At 34.5% G+C, this 17594-nt stretch overlaps 1 protein-coding gene across 1 annotated transcript; it reads left to right on the top strand.

The window, feature by feature from the left end:
* Positions 1–14588: 14588 nt before the first annotated feature.
* LOC106299630 lies at positions 14589–17217 on the top strand. The gene is made up of 3 exons (XM_013735689.1): positions 14589–14759; positions 14860–16653; positions 16723–17217. The coding sequence occupies exons 1-3, from the start codon at positions 14589–14591 to the stop codon at positions 17140–17142; spliced, it is 2385 nt and encodes a 794-aa protein (XP_013591143.1). The 3' UTR covers positions 17143–17217.
* The last annotated feature ends 377 nt before the right edge of the window (positions 17218–17594 follow it).

The following is a 17594-nucleotide window of genomic DNA, read 5'->3' as shown; positions in this document are numbered from 1 at the left end:
ATAGATCTGGATAATCACCTCTGTATCAATCAATCATAAACTTGATTACTTGAACATAAGTTGGAGCGGAAGTTAAAAGGGAAGGAAATTAAAATTAATAGTTTGTTGCATTATTTGAGTTAATTACTGAGAAGGAAAATAAATTAAACAATAACTAATTAGGGCAAATCTCCGAAATAGCACATTTCTAAGTTTATCCTTTGAAAATTTTAATTTTTTTATTTTTCAAAATTTGAAATCTTATCCCCAAAACCTCATTTCTAAACTCTAAACTCTAAACCCTAAACACTAAACCCTAAACACTAAACCCTAAACCCTAAACTCTAAACCCTAAACCCTAAACCCTAAATCCTAAACCCCACCCTTTAACTCTAAACCCTAAGTTTTAAACCCTAAACCCTAAACCTTAAATCCTAAACTCATTCCTTTAACTCTAAACCCTAAGTTTGTGACTTTTGATAAAACATTAAGTGCTATTTTTGTGGTTTTTAACCTTGATTGCTAGTTTGAGAACAAAAACTTGATTTAGTGTTATTTTTGTCTTTTTCTCTAACTAATTTTTTGAATATATCTAAAAAAAACATAGGTTTTTAATAAAACAGTGGCAGAGATCTGTAAATACTTCGAAACTCCAAGAGGATCTCAAAAAAAACCTTTCAATTTTAATAGTATTGATTAGTTACAAAAGTTTCCTTAAGTCGAGGCTATATGACTAGGGAATTATTCAGATAGAATTTAAAATTACCAATAAAAATATAGAAAATCAGTATCTTATTAAATATTTTGAAATATCAAAATTTCAAAAAATCAAAATTACTTAAAAAATATGGTAAATACTTATCAATATAAAATAAGGTACAATAACAAATCAAAAATCCTTTAAAACTAATTCACTTAATATATACTTCAAATTTGAAAATTCATGATTTAATATAATTAGCAGAAAATAGTCTTAAAATGCAAAATTTTAAATAATGCAAGATTTGAAGAATATAGACCACATAAATTTAAAACATATATGATTTCCAAACTTGAGGTTATATTCCATTAAAAGTATATAATTTAAAACCAACAATGTTCTGTTAAATAGTTAAACTAATAAAGGTTTTTGAAAAAAAAATTAATACCAATTTACCTAATGGAGGATATGATGGATAAGTTTAGAGGTTCTAAAATATATTCTAAGATCAATTTAAGAGTGAACTACCAGGATGGATACAACTGATATTATTAAAACATGTTTTAAAACTCATATAGATTATAACAAATATTTAGTGATGCCATTCAATATTACTAATGTTCCAGCCATGTTTTAAAGTGTGATGAGCTGTGTCTTAAAAAAAAAATTGAAATAATTTATTCTCATATTTATTTATGACATTTTGATGTATAACTCATTAACTATTTTAAGAACCGCGCAACATTTTATATACAAATTATTTTTACATCTTATTATTTTTAATGTTTTATATATTAATCTGAATATTTATTAAATGTGATTTTTACTCATATGGTTTTATGATCATTTGTATCTTATTATAACAAAAAAATTTAAACCACCTATCACAAAATTTTCAGTGTAAGACTTTTAACAGTTTTTGAAGTTTATAGTCATTTAAAAAAATTCAAAATATAACGTAATATAAAAATCTAAACTTTTTATTATACAATTAATATGATTATTTAATTTATTTTAATAATATGACATTAAACAAAAATAATGTAGGATATGTAAATTGTTATCAAATCTTTATTATTAAAATCATTAATTATCAAATATATTTTATTCATTTTTGGTAATTTCGTAGCTTTTAGTTAAGGAAAGAAAGAAGAATATTAATTGTAGATTGTTAATTATATTTTATGGTTAGTTCAATGAGAAGTATAATAATATATGATTAGTAGACCAACATATTTTTCTAATGATTTTAAGAAGCATTATAATGATGACATATGCCATAGTTAAAATGTTGTAATACTTTTCTTTTAATATATAGAGAATAGCAAAACATGTGGAATATACCAAATGTGTCTTTGAAGTGATGAGGCAGAATTATTTGTATGCTCAGAGAAGTATGAATATTTTTACTATGGAGAAAATAGATATTGAGGGCATTATATTAATTCTATAAGAATATCCATATAGGCATATACTCAATGAAAGTTAAAGCAACTACATAATGACCTAATCCTATTAATCTCAAAGAACTATTTGAATTTTGAGTTATTAACACTATAGGACAGTTTCTAACTTTTTATTACAAGATAGAACACTTCTTGCTACTATGGTAGTTTTATCTACTTTTGCTACTGTACAAATTTTGATAATCCCATTATACCCTCAGTTTAATCGAACAGAAAATGACTTATTCTTTTGAGTCTCTGGCTCGACGATAAAACCAAAAGTAGTGATTGTAAATTTTTTTGACCGCCGACGAGGTTCACCGATGTGGACATCCATATCATCTTTGGGTATAATCTCAGCCAAAGTCTCTCATGCCTAGTTTAAGCCCCATTAATTTTGCAAGACAAGAGAACCACAGTCTCTTTAATCGCATCTTCCGCTTCTTCACCGATGTTGAATTCACTTTCTCCGGCAGTCCACAAGCTTTATCTTTCCGTTGGTTCACCATCCTCCGCTAGGCTAGAAAAGGTGACACTCACCACCTCGTTTCCCTCGCATCTACCTCATACGGCTCTCTCCTCATTGATCTCGAAGCATCCAAAAACCCATCTGATCAATAGACGCTTCCCCTTATCTCATTCTCGAGGAATAACACGCCAGATCTGGGGCCAAGCGAGAAGCGACTCGTTCTCGCGACTCAGTCATCACACATGGGAGCTTATGAATAGCGTGGATGACGAATTCGAAAGCCCTAAACTTCGTAAGCTTATTATCTCCAATCTAAATTCAAATCTTTGGGCTAAACCTAACCCGAATCGGATTGTGGATCGTCTAAGTGGGTCTGCATTGAAATTGGAAGAAGATTACGAACTCGTAAGAGTCGAACAAGAAGAAGAAGGTTGGGCCCCGTTCTCTTATAAAGCAAAGCAACCTCTTTGGAAGCATTTGTTTGAAGAATCTCTATTGTCTAGTTTAGATCCTAGGATTGTTTCATCTTACAAGAAAGCTTTGTCTTCTTAACAGTTAAGAAATCATGGCTTTCTTTGAGGAGTGTAAGGGAGGGGAAGAGGAGAGGAAGCTGGAAAGATTAACTCCAATGTTTAATTATGAAGAAGCAGACAAGTGTGTTTCAAAATAAAAGAAGAACCAGACAAGTAAAATGAAATATGGTGTTAGCAATGGAGTTTACGGTTCTACCTTAAGTCCTTGAAAATTTATGGTTTCTACTGTATTTTTCTATAGCCATGTAATGCATGCACCAAGGGATATAATGTAGCGACCATTTTATCTCTTTGTGTTACATGACTTGCTCGCAATTTGGATATATCAAAACATGTACATCCAAAAAAAATCAGCATGGATACCACTTTCCCTTGTCCACATGGACAACATTTACACTAACTTTTTAAGTAAAACCAAGGTGTAAACAATTTTTTTTTTCTTTTCACGGTAAAGCCAAACTGTAATTCATACGTGTACATTTGCAACGATGTCCATATGTACATCGTCCACGTGTACACATGAACCTGGTATCCGCTTGTACATCAACGCATTGTGTCCACATGTACACTAACCATTTTTCAGTTTACGCACTTATTTACATATCTATATTTACATACAATTTCGTACTTGTCATAAACGAAAAACAATATCATCATTACAATGCCCACACCTACATATGCTGAAAAATATCAATATGAAAACTAATATGATGTACGATAAAGTTATTATCCACGTGTACATCAGTTTTTCTCTCTGTACACATAGTTTCACAATATCCACATGTACATCCATTAATATGTACACATGTTCATTCTTTTCAGAATGTGTTCTTCTTTCTCACAAACCAGCTAGTGAAGAACATGCAAATTGTAGTATATCCTCAATAAACTTCATGTTTAAATGTTAAAGATTACAATCTATCAATTTATATGGTGAAAGATATATTTGCAAAAAATATAAGTAACATTATCGCACAAAGACATATCCCACCTTCATGAACACAAACATTTTAGAAGGCATACATGACTAGAAAATAAGGAAAGAAGAAGGATCAAGTGTACAAGAGCTAAATGAAATTAAAAAAATAGAACATGTTCCACCAAAGAATATGCTCGACACCATCGCGAATCGAGTTACAGAGATTGAGGAGTGATTGAATCAGTTTCTGCCGAGTCAACTCGTTTCCAACACCGGGCACTGTCGGTGATTAAAAACATAACATTGAAAATATTCATTGTAAGGAACCACAGCTCATATCATTTTTAAGAAAAAAGCAGAACCATCGAAATCACCAGTAAATCATGTCACTCACTCTTACGACGTTTACTTCCCACAGGCGTAGGTCAACCTACTCAGGGAATCTGTTTCTGTTGTCATGTTGCTCAAATCTCAGATAGAGGATTCGAGTAAAGAGACGTCAAGATTAACAGAGGAGGAGAACAAGCGATTACGGCAAGAAATTGAAGAGCGATTACGGCAAGAAATTGAAGAGCGATTACGGCAAGAAATTGAAGAGCGATTACGGCAAGAAATTGAAGAGCGATTACGGCAAGAAATTGAAGAGCGATTACGGCAAGAAATTGAAGAGCGATTACGGCAAGAAATTGAAGAGCGATTACGGCAAGAAATTGAAGAGCGATTACGGCAAGAAATTGAAGAGCGATTACGGCAAGAAATTGAAGAGCGATTACGGCAAGAAATTGAAGAGCGATTACGGCAAGAAATTGAAGAGCGATTACGGCAAGAAATTGAAGAGTTAAGGAGAGAGAGAAAGAGGAAAGAAAAAGAGATGGAAACAGAGATGGTACGGCTTGACGAATGGAAAGAGGAGGTAACAATTACTTTGATTAGGTTCTAAGGTTATTCTCGTCTTTTGCCGTAGAAAAAGTGTGTTGGTAGCGATAAGTGTCTTAGACTGTTATTTTAAAGTAAGAAAGTGACCTACAATGTAATTGTTTCTTGAATTTTTAGGCCAATCCAACTATTATAGATGTGATTTTCTGAGTTCTGCAAGTTTTATTTTTCACCATATGTTTTACGAGAATGATTTTTAGAATAAAAATGAAAATTAATCACAAAATTTAAATTAACAATAAAATAATATAAAATAATTAATATCTGGAAATTTAACATAAGAATTTTAATTTCCAAAAATTGTTTAACTAGAAAAAAACATAAATTATGTCTTACCAAAGTAAAAAATCCATTTTTTTTTGGAAAATATTAAAAAATCTAAAAAATCATAAATTTGGAGAAAAAATATAACAGTTAAGAGTACACGGTTTTTAACAAAAGTATAAAAACTTAAATTGTTACAAGATTAATGTTCATTTTAAAAATGTTAACAGTTATTATTTTCAATATAATTTCTACACATATTTCATATATCTCAAACATGTTGGAGGTATTTTTATGTTCATAAATTAGATTTTAGCAGCGTAACTATTTAATTTTCCTTAAATTTATCATTTTCATAAATTATTTTACTTAAATTTTTTATAATTTAAGAAAAGGATGTTATATTCTTGTAGAAAAGAAAAAAAACAAAATTTAAATATATTTTTATAAAACTAAATTTAATTGATTAATAACTTGAAAATTATTATACAAGAAACTAAATTTTTTTGTAATAATAGTCTTTCATCCAATTCTAATTGATATTTTAAAATTTATAAATATAGATTTACTAATTTTATAATATTAATATTCATGACTAATATTTATTTTTAAAACAGAAATAAACTTACTGATAACTATTATTATTATTTACATGTATGTCACACATTTAAATATTTAATTTAATAATTATTATATATATAAATTTATTAGAAATGAAAATGAACTATTAGTTATTACTTGTGTAATTCAAATATATTTAATAAACTGAAATGAGTACAAAGGGTCAGATTTAGTTTTTTTTTTAAATCATAAACCAATAAATCAGCATATACAAAAATTAATGAATTTAGGTATATTTCAATTAAGTGTAAAATTTTATTTTAAGAGAGAAAAATTTGCTGACTAGACGTTTTAGTCCAAACTTATTGTTCAATATTTTTTAATATTTTATGCACAAAACTAATTTTTAAGAGAAAATTAGAGTATCTAATAAATAAAAAATAAAACAACTTATATTGAATTATAAAATATAAAATATAATAAATTATCAGTATATATATAATAAACATATATATATATATATATAAAGAAGGTTTTATCATTTTTTATTAGATCATCTAAGCAAGTATGTACCAAAAGTTGTATCATAAGCCCATTTCTTAAAAAAAACCAAGATTTTAGTTGATTATCTTTAAAAAATTAAAAGTCAGTTAGGTATATGACTTCATTCATCGTCAAGTGCCTATACCTTTTGTAGTAACCCTTTCGAAGGGATAAAATGGTCGAGACTAATAAAATCAGAATTCGGAGCCAAGCTTTTGGGAATCAAAGCATCTCGAGGTATGTTAAGTTTTGGTCACGGAAAACTTGACATGATTCGGAGAAAAATTGAATATGGTCGAGCATCTATGTCTGGTGGTCGAACCGTGAGTGATCGAATTCAGGGAGTTGTGATCGTTAATTTAGAAGCACGATGATATATCATAGATTTTACATGTTTTTAGCTATAGTATATAACTGTTTTAGGAGTTATTTGTTATGTTTTGGAGTCTTTTTAGATTATTTACAGGTTCAAGAGTGTTTTGGAGATATATGGTGATTTTGGGGCATTTTGGAGCAAAAGCTAGAAGAAACTCGTAGCTGCCCATCGAACCAGTCCAGAGTTGACATTCAGAGTCAACCATCGATCGACGGACAACTCTTGTTGTAGATTGACAGCGAAGTGCACAAGCCCGACTTGGTTCCCAGCTGACTTATGGCCCAAGTTCCACATCATTTACAAGATTACCTCTGACCGACGTTAACTTAATATTTATGTGCTCTGCCATTGTTTTAGGCAACACACGCTTTCATACTTTCTACTTTACACATCAAAATATATTTAGGGTTTTTATCAGTTTGGAGAGAAGATCCAAGACTCATTCTGAGATTTGTATTGGAATTCCTGCTTTTCTACCTTATTCTATCTATGCAATTTATTCAGATATTTACTATGTTCTGCTTTGCTATGTCTGAGTAATTACTTTCTACTTTACACAGCAAAACATATTTAGGGTTTTTATCAGTTTGGAGAGAAGACCCAAGACTCATTCTGAGATTTGTATTGGAATTCCTTCTTTTCTACCTTATTCTATCTATGCAATTTATTCAAATATTTACTATGTCCTGCTTTGCTATGTCTGAGTAGTTACTCATGCTAGATTTAGGGTTAGAAGTAGATACACTAAGGTGATAGATTTCCTTCATAGGAATTGTTATTAATGCTTGTGTGCTAGAGTAACTAACTAGAACCCTGAACTTAGGATAATTAGGCGCAAGCGAAAGCATGCTCTCTTACCTGAATTAATTCCTCTGAGCTAGGATTGCTAGAAACAAACGACAGCTGATCTAGTCAAACTAGTGAACCTATTGAACAGCTCGGTAACGCTTGACTAGGTAAACATCAAGCGATGCTGCTCACATTGCGCCGATCGACGTTAGAACTATATCAACAAGCGACGGCTGAGTTATAGACTTAGATCAATAGGATTTATTCGCACACAGAATCTGGAATATATTGCAATTAGAATTCATGTTCTAGGTTTGAAACCTTAGCATCTATATCACTATAATCCTAATTACCTGAAACCCTAAATCTAGCTATTTCTCATAATTGTTTACAACCTCAAATCAATCAATCAACCGAACAACTGCCTTGTTCACCTCTGCTATTTACTGTTTAATTATTTGCCTAGCTTAATCATAAACTTGTTAGGATCAATTGTGTGTCTTAGCTCCTTGTAGATTCGATCCCTAAGTATTACAGCTAAACCTCTTATTTGAGAGAGTAAAATCACTCATTGGGGTAATTTGAGTGATATCACACAAAATTTCCGAAGCACGACGTTTACAAAAAAAATTCCGAGTTGAGATAATTTCATATTGGGAGAAATAAAATGTTGGAAGCAGGACGTGAAGTAAGCAGGACGGAAAATAAGCTTGGCGGGAAATAAGCTCGACGGGAAGTAAGCTGGAACGTCGTGTTAATAAAATATTATGTTGGCAACATAATATGTCAAAAGCAAGACGGGAAAATCCGAAGTTGAATGAAATCCCTAATTTTGGTATTATGGAACATTTTTAGGGAAGCCGGAGGCTCAAGAAATATTTTTCGTCAAGGTTAAATTCAGTATGGAATTTATTAAAAATATTCATCTCATCGGATGGGCACGGAAAAATATTCGAGATTGATCGCGGGTCGAAAATATGCCGGAAGGGTCGAAATCGGGCAAATGAACCGAGTGATCAGGACGTTTTATTCACTGTCTAGAAGGCTGAGTGTATACCAGAGCACGACATGTCGCTGAAGCAGGACATGTGGTTGGACATGTCAGAGCACGAGGTGTTGCCGTGCATGCAACCGAAGCATGCTGATCGACATGTGGGCACCGTGTGTCGCCGTGCATGCAGACAAGACATGCTGATGGACTTCTGGTCGTCCAGGGAGCCACGAGATGTTGCAGCGCATGCGATCAGGACATGCAGCAGGACATGTGGAGCACAAGGTGTGGCCGCGCATGCAACCGGAGGCATTCGGGCTGACAGACATGCGATCATGTGGCCTCTCCTTACTGGCCAATGACTTTTATATATACCCATGCCTCCCTTCAGATTTCAGACATCCCGTTCCACCCCAAAAGAAAGTATGAAAACGTGGCTAGAGAGAGAGAAAGAAAGTGGCCGATTTAAGAGTGTGGTCGATTTTGAAGACTGATACTCCACCGAGAAGACCAGTTTTGTCCAATCAACGATTCTCTACGATTTTGAGGCAGAAGCTCTGTCCAAATCAATCCGTCCAAGCTAGTCAGTTTCTTCTATGGTCAAGCAGATGTGCTGTCCAGAGTTAGTTCAGTTCCACGGTTCAGTCCAGTCAAGGTTATGGTTGGGTTTTGGCTAAGCTCTCTCCGCTCAACCATCGACTTATCGGCATAGAACACTGTGAGTTGGCTTGTTTGAATTCCACTTGGAATTTATGGTAGTTTTGTGAGTTGGTTTTGTGTGAATTTCATTTAGAATTTAGGGTAGATCGAGTCGCATATGTATTAGAATGATCACATTATTGCATGGTAGAGTCCTTAGGGTTATTTTGTTAAACCGGACTCAGTTTAGAAAGGGCTAAGCAGAGATGAATGGAATTAAGACTAAGTTAATAAACCTAACTAGGACTAGGACTAGGATTAGGGTGCATCTTGTTTTAATATCCTTACGTATTGACATGGTTGAATGTAGGTTCCCGTTATCTTTAAAGATAGTCTCACGGCAGGAGGCCAAACTATTTGGGTAATGGATTGATTGAGTAGATTGATTGAGCAGATTTAATTAAATTCTTTGCACGTTTAATTAATGCTTGTTGATTGAGGTTAGTCAGCTCTTGGTAAGGGAGTGACTAACTGGTTGAGTTGAGGTTGCTTAGTGTCATATAGTTGTTTTGTTTGATTAGGAAAGATAGGCCGGACTACTGGTACTAGTGGTTAGAGTTGTAGAGTCCAAAGTCTAGTTAGGGTCTGGAACTTTAGCCTTAGGTTAGGTTTTATATTTAGATAGTGTGTTGAGTGAGTGATGCCGATAGCATGTGCGAAACCCGCCCAAGCTAGGCATGTTTAGGGGTGAACTTGTGTTTCCTCGGCCTCGTACCCAGCGGATTTAAGGAAACCCCTTATTCGTTGGATAGAGAAGACTCAGAGGAACGGGGTCATGGCCTATGGCTGAGTATTACACGACGGTGTAATGTTGGCAGTGACCCGATGGATTGTGGGCTGTCTCGCGGTGACCCGATGTACTGTGGACCACGGTCGGTTGAAATTTCCTTCTTCTGGCCTTTGTGGTAGGGAGATAGGATATTGCCGATGTTAAGGAGGAACACTAAGTCACCATGGCTTATGTTAGAGTGTCGAGTTAGAGTGTTGAGTTAGAGTGTCGTTTAGAGTAAAAGGTTATGGAACCCTAAAGTAAGTGTAGCACTGATATACGGTGTTATGAGTTAGACCGAGTCGTAGTTAGTTAGAGTCTTATTATTGTGGTTGTGTTTGGCGATTGATTGAATTACTTGTAGGTTTCTGACATTAAGTCCTAATTCCGGCTCATATACCAGATTAGGTTTGGTGTGTATTTGGTTAGTGTAGGCCTGACGTTGGCATGTATGTGTTTGAATGATTGCTTGTGAAGAGTGGTGGATATTGAAAGCTATACGGTATCATTGATTGGCCGATCATGTTCTTGTCTGATTGTTGGTCGACCAGTTAACAATACTTTTATCTTCTAAATGTCTAACACTACATGAGTATTGAACTCATGCGTATATATGGTTAACTAGTGATTGATTGTTTAGCTTTAGTTTTGGATTACATGCTAGGGCTAGATTGATTGTTATTTTGGGTTGTCGGGGTTAGAATCTAGGTTGCGGGTAGAGGTTACTAGCTCACTGAGCAACATTAGGTTAATCACCCAACTCTGTTGTCGTTTTTGCAGGTAGCTTTAGTTAAGGATGATCCGATAGCTTGGAGTTGGACGTTAGGACTGCCGTAGTAGATTTCATGCATTTTGTATACGGTATTGCGTTTTGTGTTATTTGACTCGAGTTGGCATTAGGCTAGGTTCGGCCTTGAATTATTTCAATGTATGAATATTTCTTAAATCAATAAAGTATTTGTTTTATATGTGCATCATGAGTACTCTGATAATTGACTAGTCCGGTCTAACACAACGTTAGGTCGTGGTATGGACTGAAAAGCCTTAGGCCTTGATCTAACGGAAACGCTAAATCTTGGTATGGGTTGCAAAGCCTTACGCCTTGAATTAGCAGGACGAGTTAGTAGATGAAATGGTCTTAGTCGTGGAGTAAATTTTGTGACTCTGATCGGACCGTCCTTAGCCCGTCACATAGCGCTTTCAAACCATAATGTTGAGTTGGACGGTTAGTCATGTTCTTGTTTGATTGTGCCGGTCGGTCGACCTATGTTTAGAACGGTTCGGAGGTGTTACACCTCTGGTTACATATTAATTTTATATATTGAGTTGGTGATAGCTAAAGATACTATATATATATATATATATATATATATATATATTGATTGAATGTATAATTATTTCAAGCAAAAAACTAAGTTACATCTAGTGCTTATGTTTTTATTTATATACTCATTCAACTATAAAATAAAAAAAGTCTTCACAGCCTTCGTGATGGATTTGGAACGTGCCTTGTTCCAAACCAGGTGTGTAGTCCTTTCTCCAAATACGCATGGCCCCTTGCCTTGACAGCAAGCAGATGCTGTCTAAGATTTTGGTGTAAGAGAATGTCGTAAAGTTTCGGATATCAGGTACAACAACGTTAATAAACATCTTTTAGTGTTCAAATAATCGGTATGCGGTGGTTAGACACCTTTTAAAAAACTATTTTTTTGAATACTTAAATAGATTTTTATATCAGCCGCTACACCTCTTCGCCTCTCCGCCTCTACGCCTCTGTATCTACGCCTCTCTCTTTCTCCAACATTCCTAGAAGCAAGGTAAAACTCGAAACTATTTCCTTCCAGTTTCTCTTTAGTTTTTTTTGTTTTCGGTTTTGATATTTCTTCGATTGATTTTTTCAGATCCTATATGATTTTGTGTTATGTCTAAACTATCTCTTTCTTCTTTGCATGACAGCCGTGAGATAAAACTGAGAAACATAATAGCTCTTGAGCAGTGCCATTACCCTAAACACAACCACGTCTATAGCTACGCCTTATTCTTAGATTATCTCATTGACACTGATAAAGACGTTGACTTGCTTCTCGAGAAAGGTAACTCATTTCTCCTTATTTTATATCAGTATACATATAAAACGTGTGCATTGAATGATTTGTGGTGGTTTCTGGTTTGAAAGGAATACTAAAAAGTTAGATTTGGCAACCCGCTAAAGTTGCGCAGATGGTGAACAAGCTCGTGACAGTCATCGTAGATCCTGGTTCTTACTATGATATAGCGGGTGAAGTCAACAAGTCCTCAAGCGTGTATATTTCGGTAACCCGTGGACAGGGACAGCCACCATCGGCGCTTTCTAGCTTTCTTTTATGATAGTTAATCTGTATCCTGAAGCTATTATGACATTGGCATAGGACTCGTTATGATAATGTTTTAGGTGATATTAAAAAGTTTACCACATGAGATTTCAAAAAAAAAGAACAAAGTATAAGACATGCTCGAACTACTAGCAGCAACCAAGAAAATTAAGTAGTTTCACACGATGCATGAAACTACCAAAAATTTGTTCCTTAGTCGTAGAACAAGAGTGTGAAAATCAAATGACAAACTATAGAGAAATCATAGATTGATGAAGAAGAAAAACCAACATCATTTTTTTTTGATATTTTGATAAAGAAAATCGACCAGAATACGTTTTAGGAAATTAGAATATTTTTAGAATATTTTTTTAACTAAAACTTCTTTAATTTTCGGAAAACCAATTTTTTTATCCGTAGAAGACACCTTCTACACTGTGTAGAATCATAATAAAAATCATGAATACAATTTCTACTTCTTGTAGACGTTTGTATTAAGTTTAGATTTCTCATAAAAAGTAGAAATTGTATTCAAGATAAAAGTAGAAATCTTTACAACTAGTAGAATTTGCATTCCTCATATTTAGAATTTTAATCACAAGTAGATTGTTTTTTCTAAAAAAAGTAGATGAACTTGTTTGTTCTGGAATTCGTTTTCTACTTACCCATTTTCTGTAGAAGACGAACTCTACTTTTAGTAGAACGTAATTTTAAAATTTTATTTATCAAGTTTTTCAACCAAAAAAAATGTGTTTATGTATATAGGTGTTTTATTAATTGTTTATATTTCTAATATTTTTTTGAATTCATAAAAATATTTATTTCATTAATTTTCAAAAATGAAAAGGTAAAAGAGAGAAAAAAAATGGATAAAATGGTTTTATACCATAAAGACAATTATATTGTTTTTTTGTTCCATTTTGGCAATTTCTCTGAGTATAAATTCAAAAGACATAGCCATGCGTAGCGCGCCAAGAAAATATCTAGTTGATTATAAAATTGCTAAATGATTCATTGGTTTTCTCTTGCAATATATATAACTTGATCACGACGATATTACGTACTCAAATTTTGTTTAGTTAGTTGCAATTAATAATTATTTGATTAAATATTATATTGATGTCAGAACATGCCTCGTCATGTATTTTCAGAATGCAAGCGACGTGCGTTAAGACGTTTGCATCTCTAGCAAAATAAAGTCACTATGATCTTTGAATCGTGCAATTGCTTTAGAAAAGAAAATTAATACATTGACATGATTATGACCCTATGATTTGATATATCCAGCTCAACCATTACAAGATTCACAATGATACGATCGTTCCTAAAACGTTCAATACTTAAATGCTTTTAGTTAACAACACTTTCGATGATTATTTGGTATACATATACATTATTAAAAATAAAAATAAACAAGATTAATAAAAGTTATTATATAACAATAATAACGTGGCTACTTATTATTGTTACACAGTGTACCTAGTGTACCTGATGAGTTCGATTTTCTCTGGAAACTAAATTATCACCACTTGGCCAGTTTTGGTTTGGGATTTAGCCCAAGTGGTTTACATGGTGGACCATAACAGAAGATCGGTCCACTCCCTTGCATTAGTCAAAAGATATTCCAAACTCGGATTAGGCAGTGTGGTACGCTTTCGGGCTAGTCCACTTTATAGCACTAAATGCGTTTCTTCCGGGACCGACCAGATCAACCGATAGGGTTTATAAAAAAAAAACAATAAACGGGATTAAAATGCTATTATATACTTTTTCTGTTTCTGAATAAGTGTTATTTTGACATTTTTCATACAGATTAATAAAGTGATTAAAATGTATTTAAATTGTTATTTTTTTGTCAGTTGTATTTAAATTGTTATTAATTACTTTTTTTTGACCAATAATTTTAGATAAATAAAATTATTTATAAACTCAATGTTGTTCGCAATTAATTTTCAAGTGAAAGTAAATATTATTTGCATTGAAATTCTTGAATAAAGTTTTTTGCGTAAAAAAAAAAAAGTTAAAATGACACTCTTTATAAAATGGCAAAATACTATTGGTTTGTGTAACCAATGGTTCGTACAAGGTTGTTGTCTAAGAGGCATTGTCTTCCAAAAGTCAATGGATTGAACTCAAAGACGTGCATGGTGAATGTCCAATACTTAAAAAAGCAACTTCATAGTGTCCTTTCTTTTAGATATAAATCAAATTATATGCGTCAAAACCAAAACAAGAACATTTCTTTCTCCTCTGTTTTGTTTCAAATGGTTGATCAAACTACGGATGTGGTTGTACATGTCAGTTCTTCTGGAGGAAATATTTTCCTACCAGACAACGCATTGACCCCAGAACCTAGGAGACAGACACACTTGTCAGCTCCTGCCCCGGAGAAAAAACTGACTCTTTTTGCCTTACGACTCGCTGTTCTTGAGAAGGTTGTTTATATTACGATATTCTTCTGTTTAAAAAATAAATAAATTTATGAGTCTGTTTTCTTAAGTTTTTAATGTGTTCTTAATGAACTTGTAACCACAGATTGCTTCACGGTTGGGATCTTTAGGATTCGTATGGGCCACCGTTGTTCTTCTTGGTGGTTTCGCCGCAAGTTTAGAGACATCAGATTTTTGGTTTGTTACTGTGATTCTTGTTGTCGAAGGAGCTCGGATCTTCAGCAGAAGCCATGAGCTTGAAATGCAGCATCAGTCTAAATACACAATCTCTGGAATCAACACCTTCCGGTTACTTGTCAGACAGTTTATCAGAATATTCCGCAAGGAAGCTCATATTTCTGGGAACAACGATAGATCATCGGTTCAGGAAAGTAAAACAGAACAGAGGACTCCGAGGCAGATCGAGCGGACCAGGACATGGACAAGCTCAGATGTTCCAATGTTGCCTTACACAGGATGGGTTTTCGTTTCAAGAAACGTGAGTCGATTCTGCTACTGGCTCCAGATTGCTTCTGCTTTCGCTAGCATTATCATCTCCATGATCAAGCTCATCAGGCAAGATTATGGAGGCAGCGAATTGAAATCCAGAAGCACCAATCTTCACTCCTCTTTAACTCTCTTCTACTCTCTAGCGCTCGCGGAGGCTCTTCTCTTTCTTGTTGAGAAAGCTTACTGGGAGTGGATGATCAGCGTTTACAAGATTCTTGATAAAGTGAATCAAGAATGCGGTCTCGAGAGGTCTGGAACTGATTCAGTGAGAAGATTCTTCTACAATGCTTACTCAAGATGTCTAAACGGGAGCATCTTTGACGGATTGAAGATGGATATGGTCGTTTTCGCCATGGAGCTTTTGGTGTCAAATTCTCCTGATGAGCAGCTCATTGGAGCAGAGATTCTCTATAGATTCTCAACAAGCGAAGACTATTCGGTTGATACCCTGCAGAAGATTGGGACCAACCTGGAGATCATAGAGAGGTTGGTTGAGATGTTGAATTGGAGAAACAAGAATCAAGAAGTTATGAGAATGTCATCTGCAGAGATTCTCTCAAGATTAGCTAGTAAGAAGCAAAACTCTCTGAGAGTTGCAGGGATCCCTGGAGCGATTGAGTCCATATCTTCTATTTTAGATAGCACGAGAGATTCGGGTCAAGCCACTGATGAGATTGGAGAAAACAGTATCAATCAAACCGATCGCTGGACGTTCAACAATCTTGGATTGTTGATTTTGAAAAGGCTAGCTAGAGATCATGATAACTGTGTGAAGATTGGGAAAACAAAAGGGTTGCTTTCAAAGATCATTGACTTCACTTATGCTGAGAAGAGGTTGCTGAAAGATCCAAATCTTGCGTCTAATAAGATCTTGGCTGTGAAACGGTCATTGAAGCTGTTAAGGAAGCTGGTGAAAACAACGGGTGCAACAGGGAGAAACTTGAGGAGAGATATCTCCGGCATTGTCTTCACAGTAAGCAACATTAGGGAAACATTACGCCATGGAAAGAAGCAGCCTGGTTTGCAGAAGCTTGGTGCAGAGATCTTGACTTTCCTTGCGCTTGACGAAGGTGCAACTGAGAAAATTGGCGGCACAGGCGGGGTTCTAAATGGACTTCTCTGCATATTCTTGAATGATGATATTCCAGGGAATCAGACTAGTGGAGTGAGAGACTCTGTTGGTGAGACTATAGCAATGCTAGCTCAAGGAAGTCAGAGCAATTGCCAGCGGATGTTGAGATCAGATGATGTTCTTCCGGGCCTTGTTGAGGCTTTGAACAACCCTTTGATTCGGTCGAATGCAGCGAGAATCTTGAGGAATATATGTGCATATACAGATCCTAATCAAGTTAAGGAACAGCTGAAGGAAGTTAAATCAGCTGGAGCAACAGTAAGTCTTGATGATCTTGATTAGATAGAATTCATTATCATCACTAAATGTTATCTTGTCACACTACAGGTTCTTAAGGCAATAATGTCTGAAAAGAGCAAACCTCAAGAGGTTATGGTGGGATTAGCACCGCACATTTTCAGGTTAATGAGTGCTGAAGAATCAAGAGAATTGTTCGAGGAAGCAGGAGTAACCAAGGAAGAACTAGCCACTGCATTAGTCAACATTCTCAAGAGACATGAACAGCCGGTGCCAAAAGTTCCAAGAATCAGGAGGTTTGCAATTGAACTAACCATTCAGATGATGAGAACTAATCCTGAGACGGTCAACACTTTCCTAACCCTTGGGATGAAGAATGAATTAGAGACAGTCTTTGAGACTGCAGCTGAGGTTGAGAACTTTGATATATTCTCGGGCACGGTTGGCTTGGCACGCCATGGCTTAACGATCAATGAACTCACCGAAGACGCAATACGGTTATTGAGTTAGTCTCAGACCTCACTGCCACATGGAATAAAAGTTTAAAGAACATTGACTTTGTCTCAATCCCGAATTGTCTTCGAATCATTATAGTGTCTTTAAAATGTTTATCAAATGGCCCATTTTCTTATGTTCGTTCTCCACAGCATCTGCTTTGCTTCCTGGAAATGGGAGCAAAATACATGTGCGATGATCGCATCTATATGTTTATAAATACGATTAGTGATCAAAGTATAGGTAAGATGATGATCTCGTTATATGTTCATAACTAGAGGATAAAAGATCTTTGGTCAAAGCCAACAAGAGATGATTTTCTTTAACAAGACTGAGTAGGTGAATATATTTATATAAATCATAACTAGATGATAACTTGTCGTGGCAAACCATTTAAACACTTAAGCTTTCCTTTCTAATTTTCCCAAACCAAAACAAAATTATCTAGTTTTGAAGAAACTGAGTAA

The sequence above is a fragment of the Brassica oleracea genome, chromosome C6 (assembly GCF_000695525.1).
Source record: "Brassica oleracea var. oleracea cultivar TO1000 chromosome C6, BOL, whole genome shotgun sequence".
Classification (NCBI taxonomy): Eukaryota; Viridiplantae; Streptophyta; class Magnoliopsida; order Brassicales; family Brassicaceae; genus Brassica; species Brassica oleracea.
This window is presented reverse-complemented; position numbering and strand designations above follow the sequence as displayed.

Coding starts and splice junctions, on each gene's coding strand:
- LOC106299630 (XM_013735689.1), top strand. CDS start 14,589: ATGGTTGATCAAACTACGGATGTGGTTGTACATGTCAGTTCTTCTGGA. Junction 14,760..14,859: donor GACTCGCTGTTCTTGAGAAG/GTTGTTTATATT, acceptor TTGTAACCACAG/ATTGCTTCACGGTTGGGATC. Junction 16,654..16,722: donor TTAAATCAGCTGGAGCAACA/GTAAGTCTTGAT, acceptor GTCACACTACAG/GTTCTTAAGGCAATAATGTC.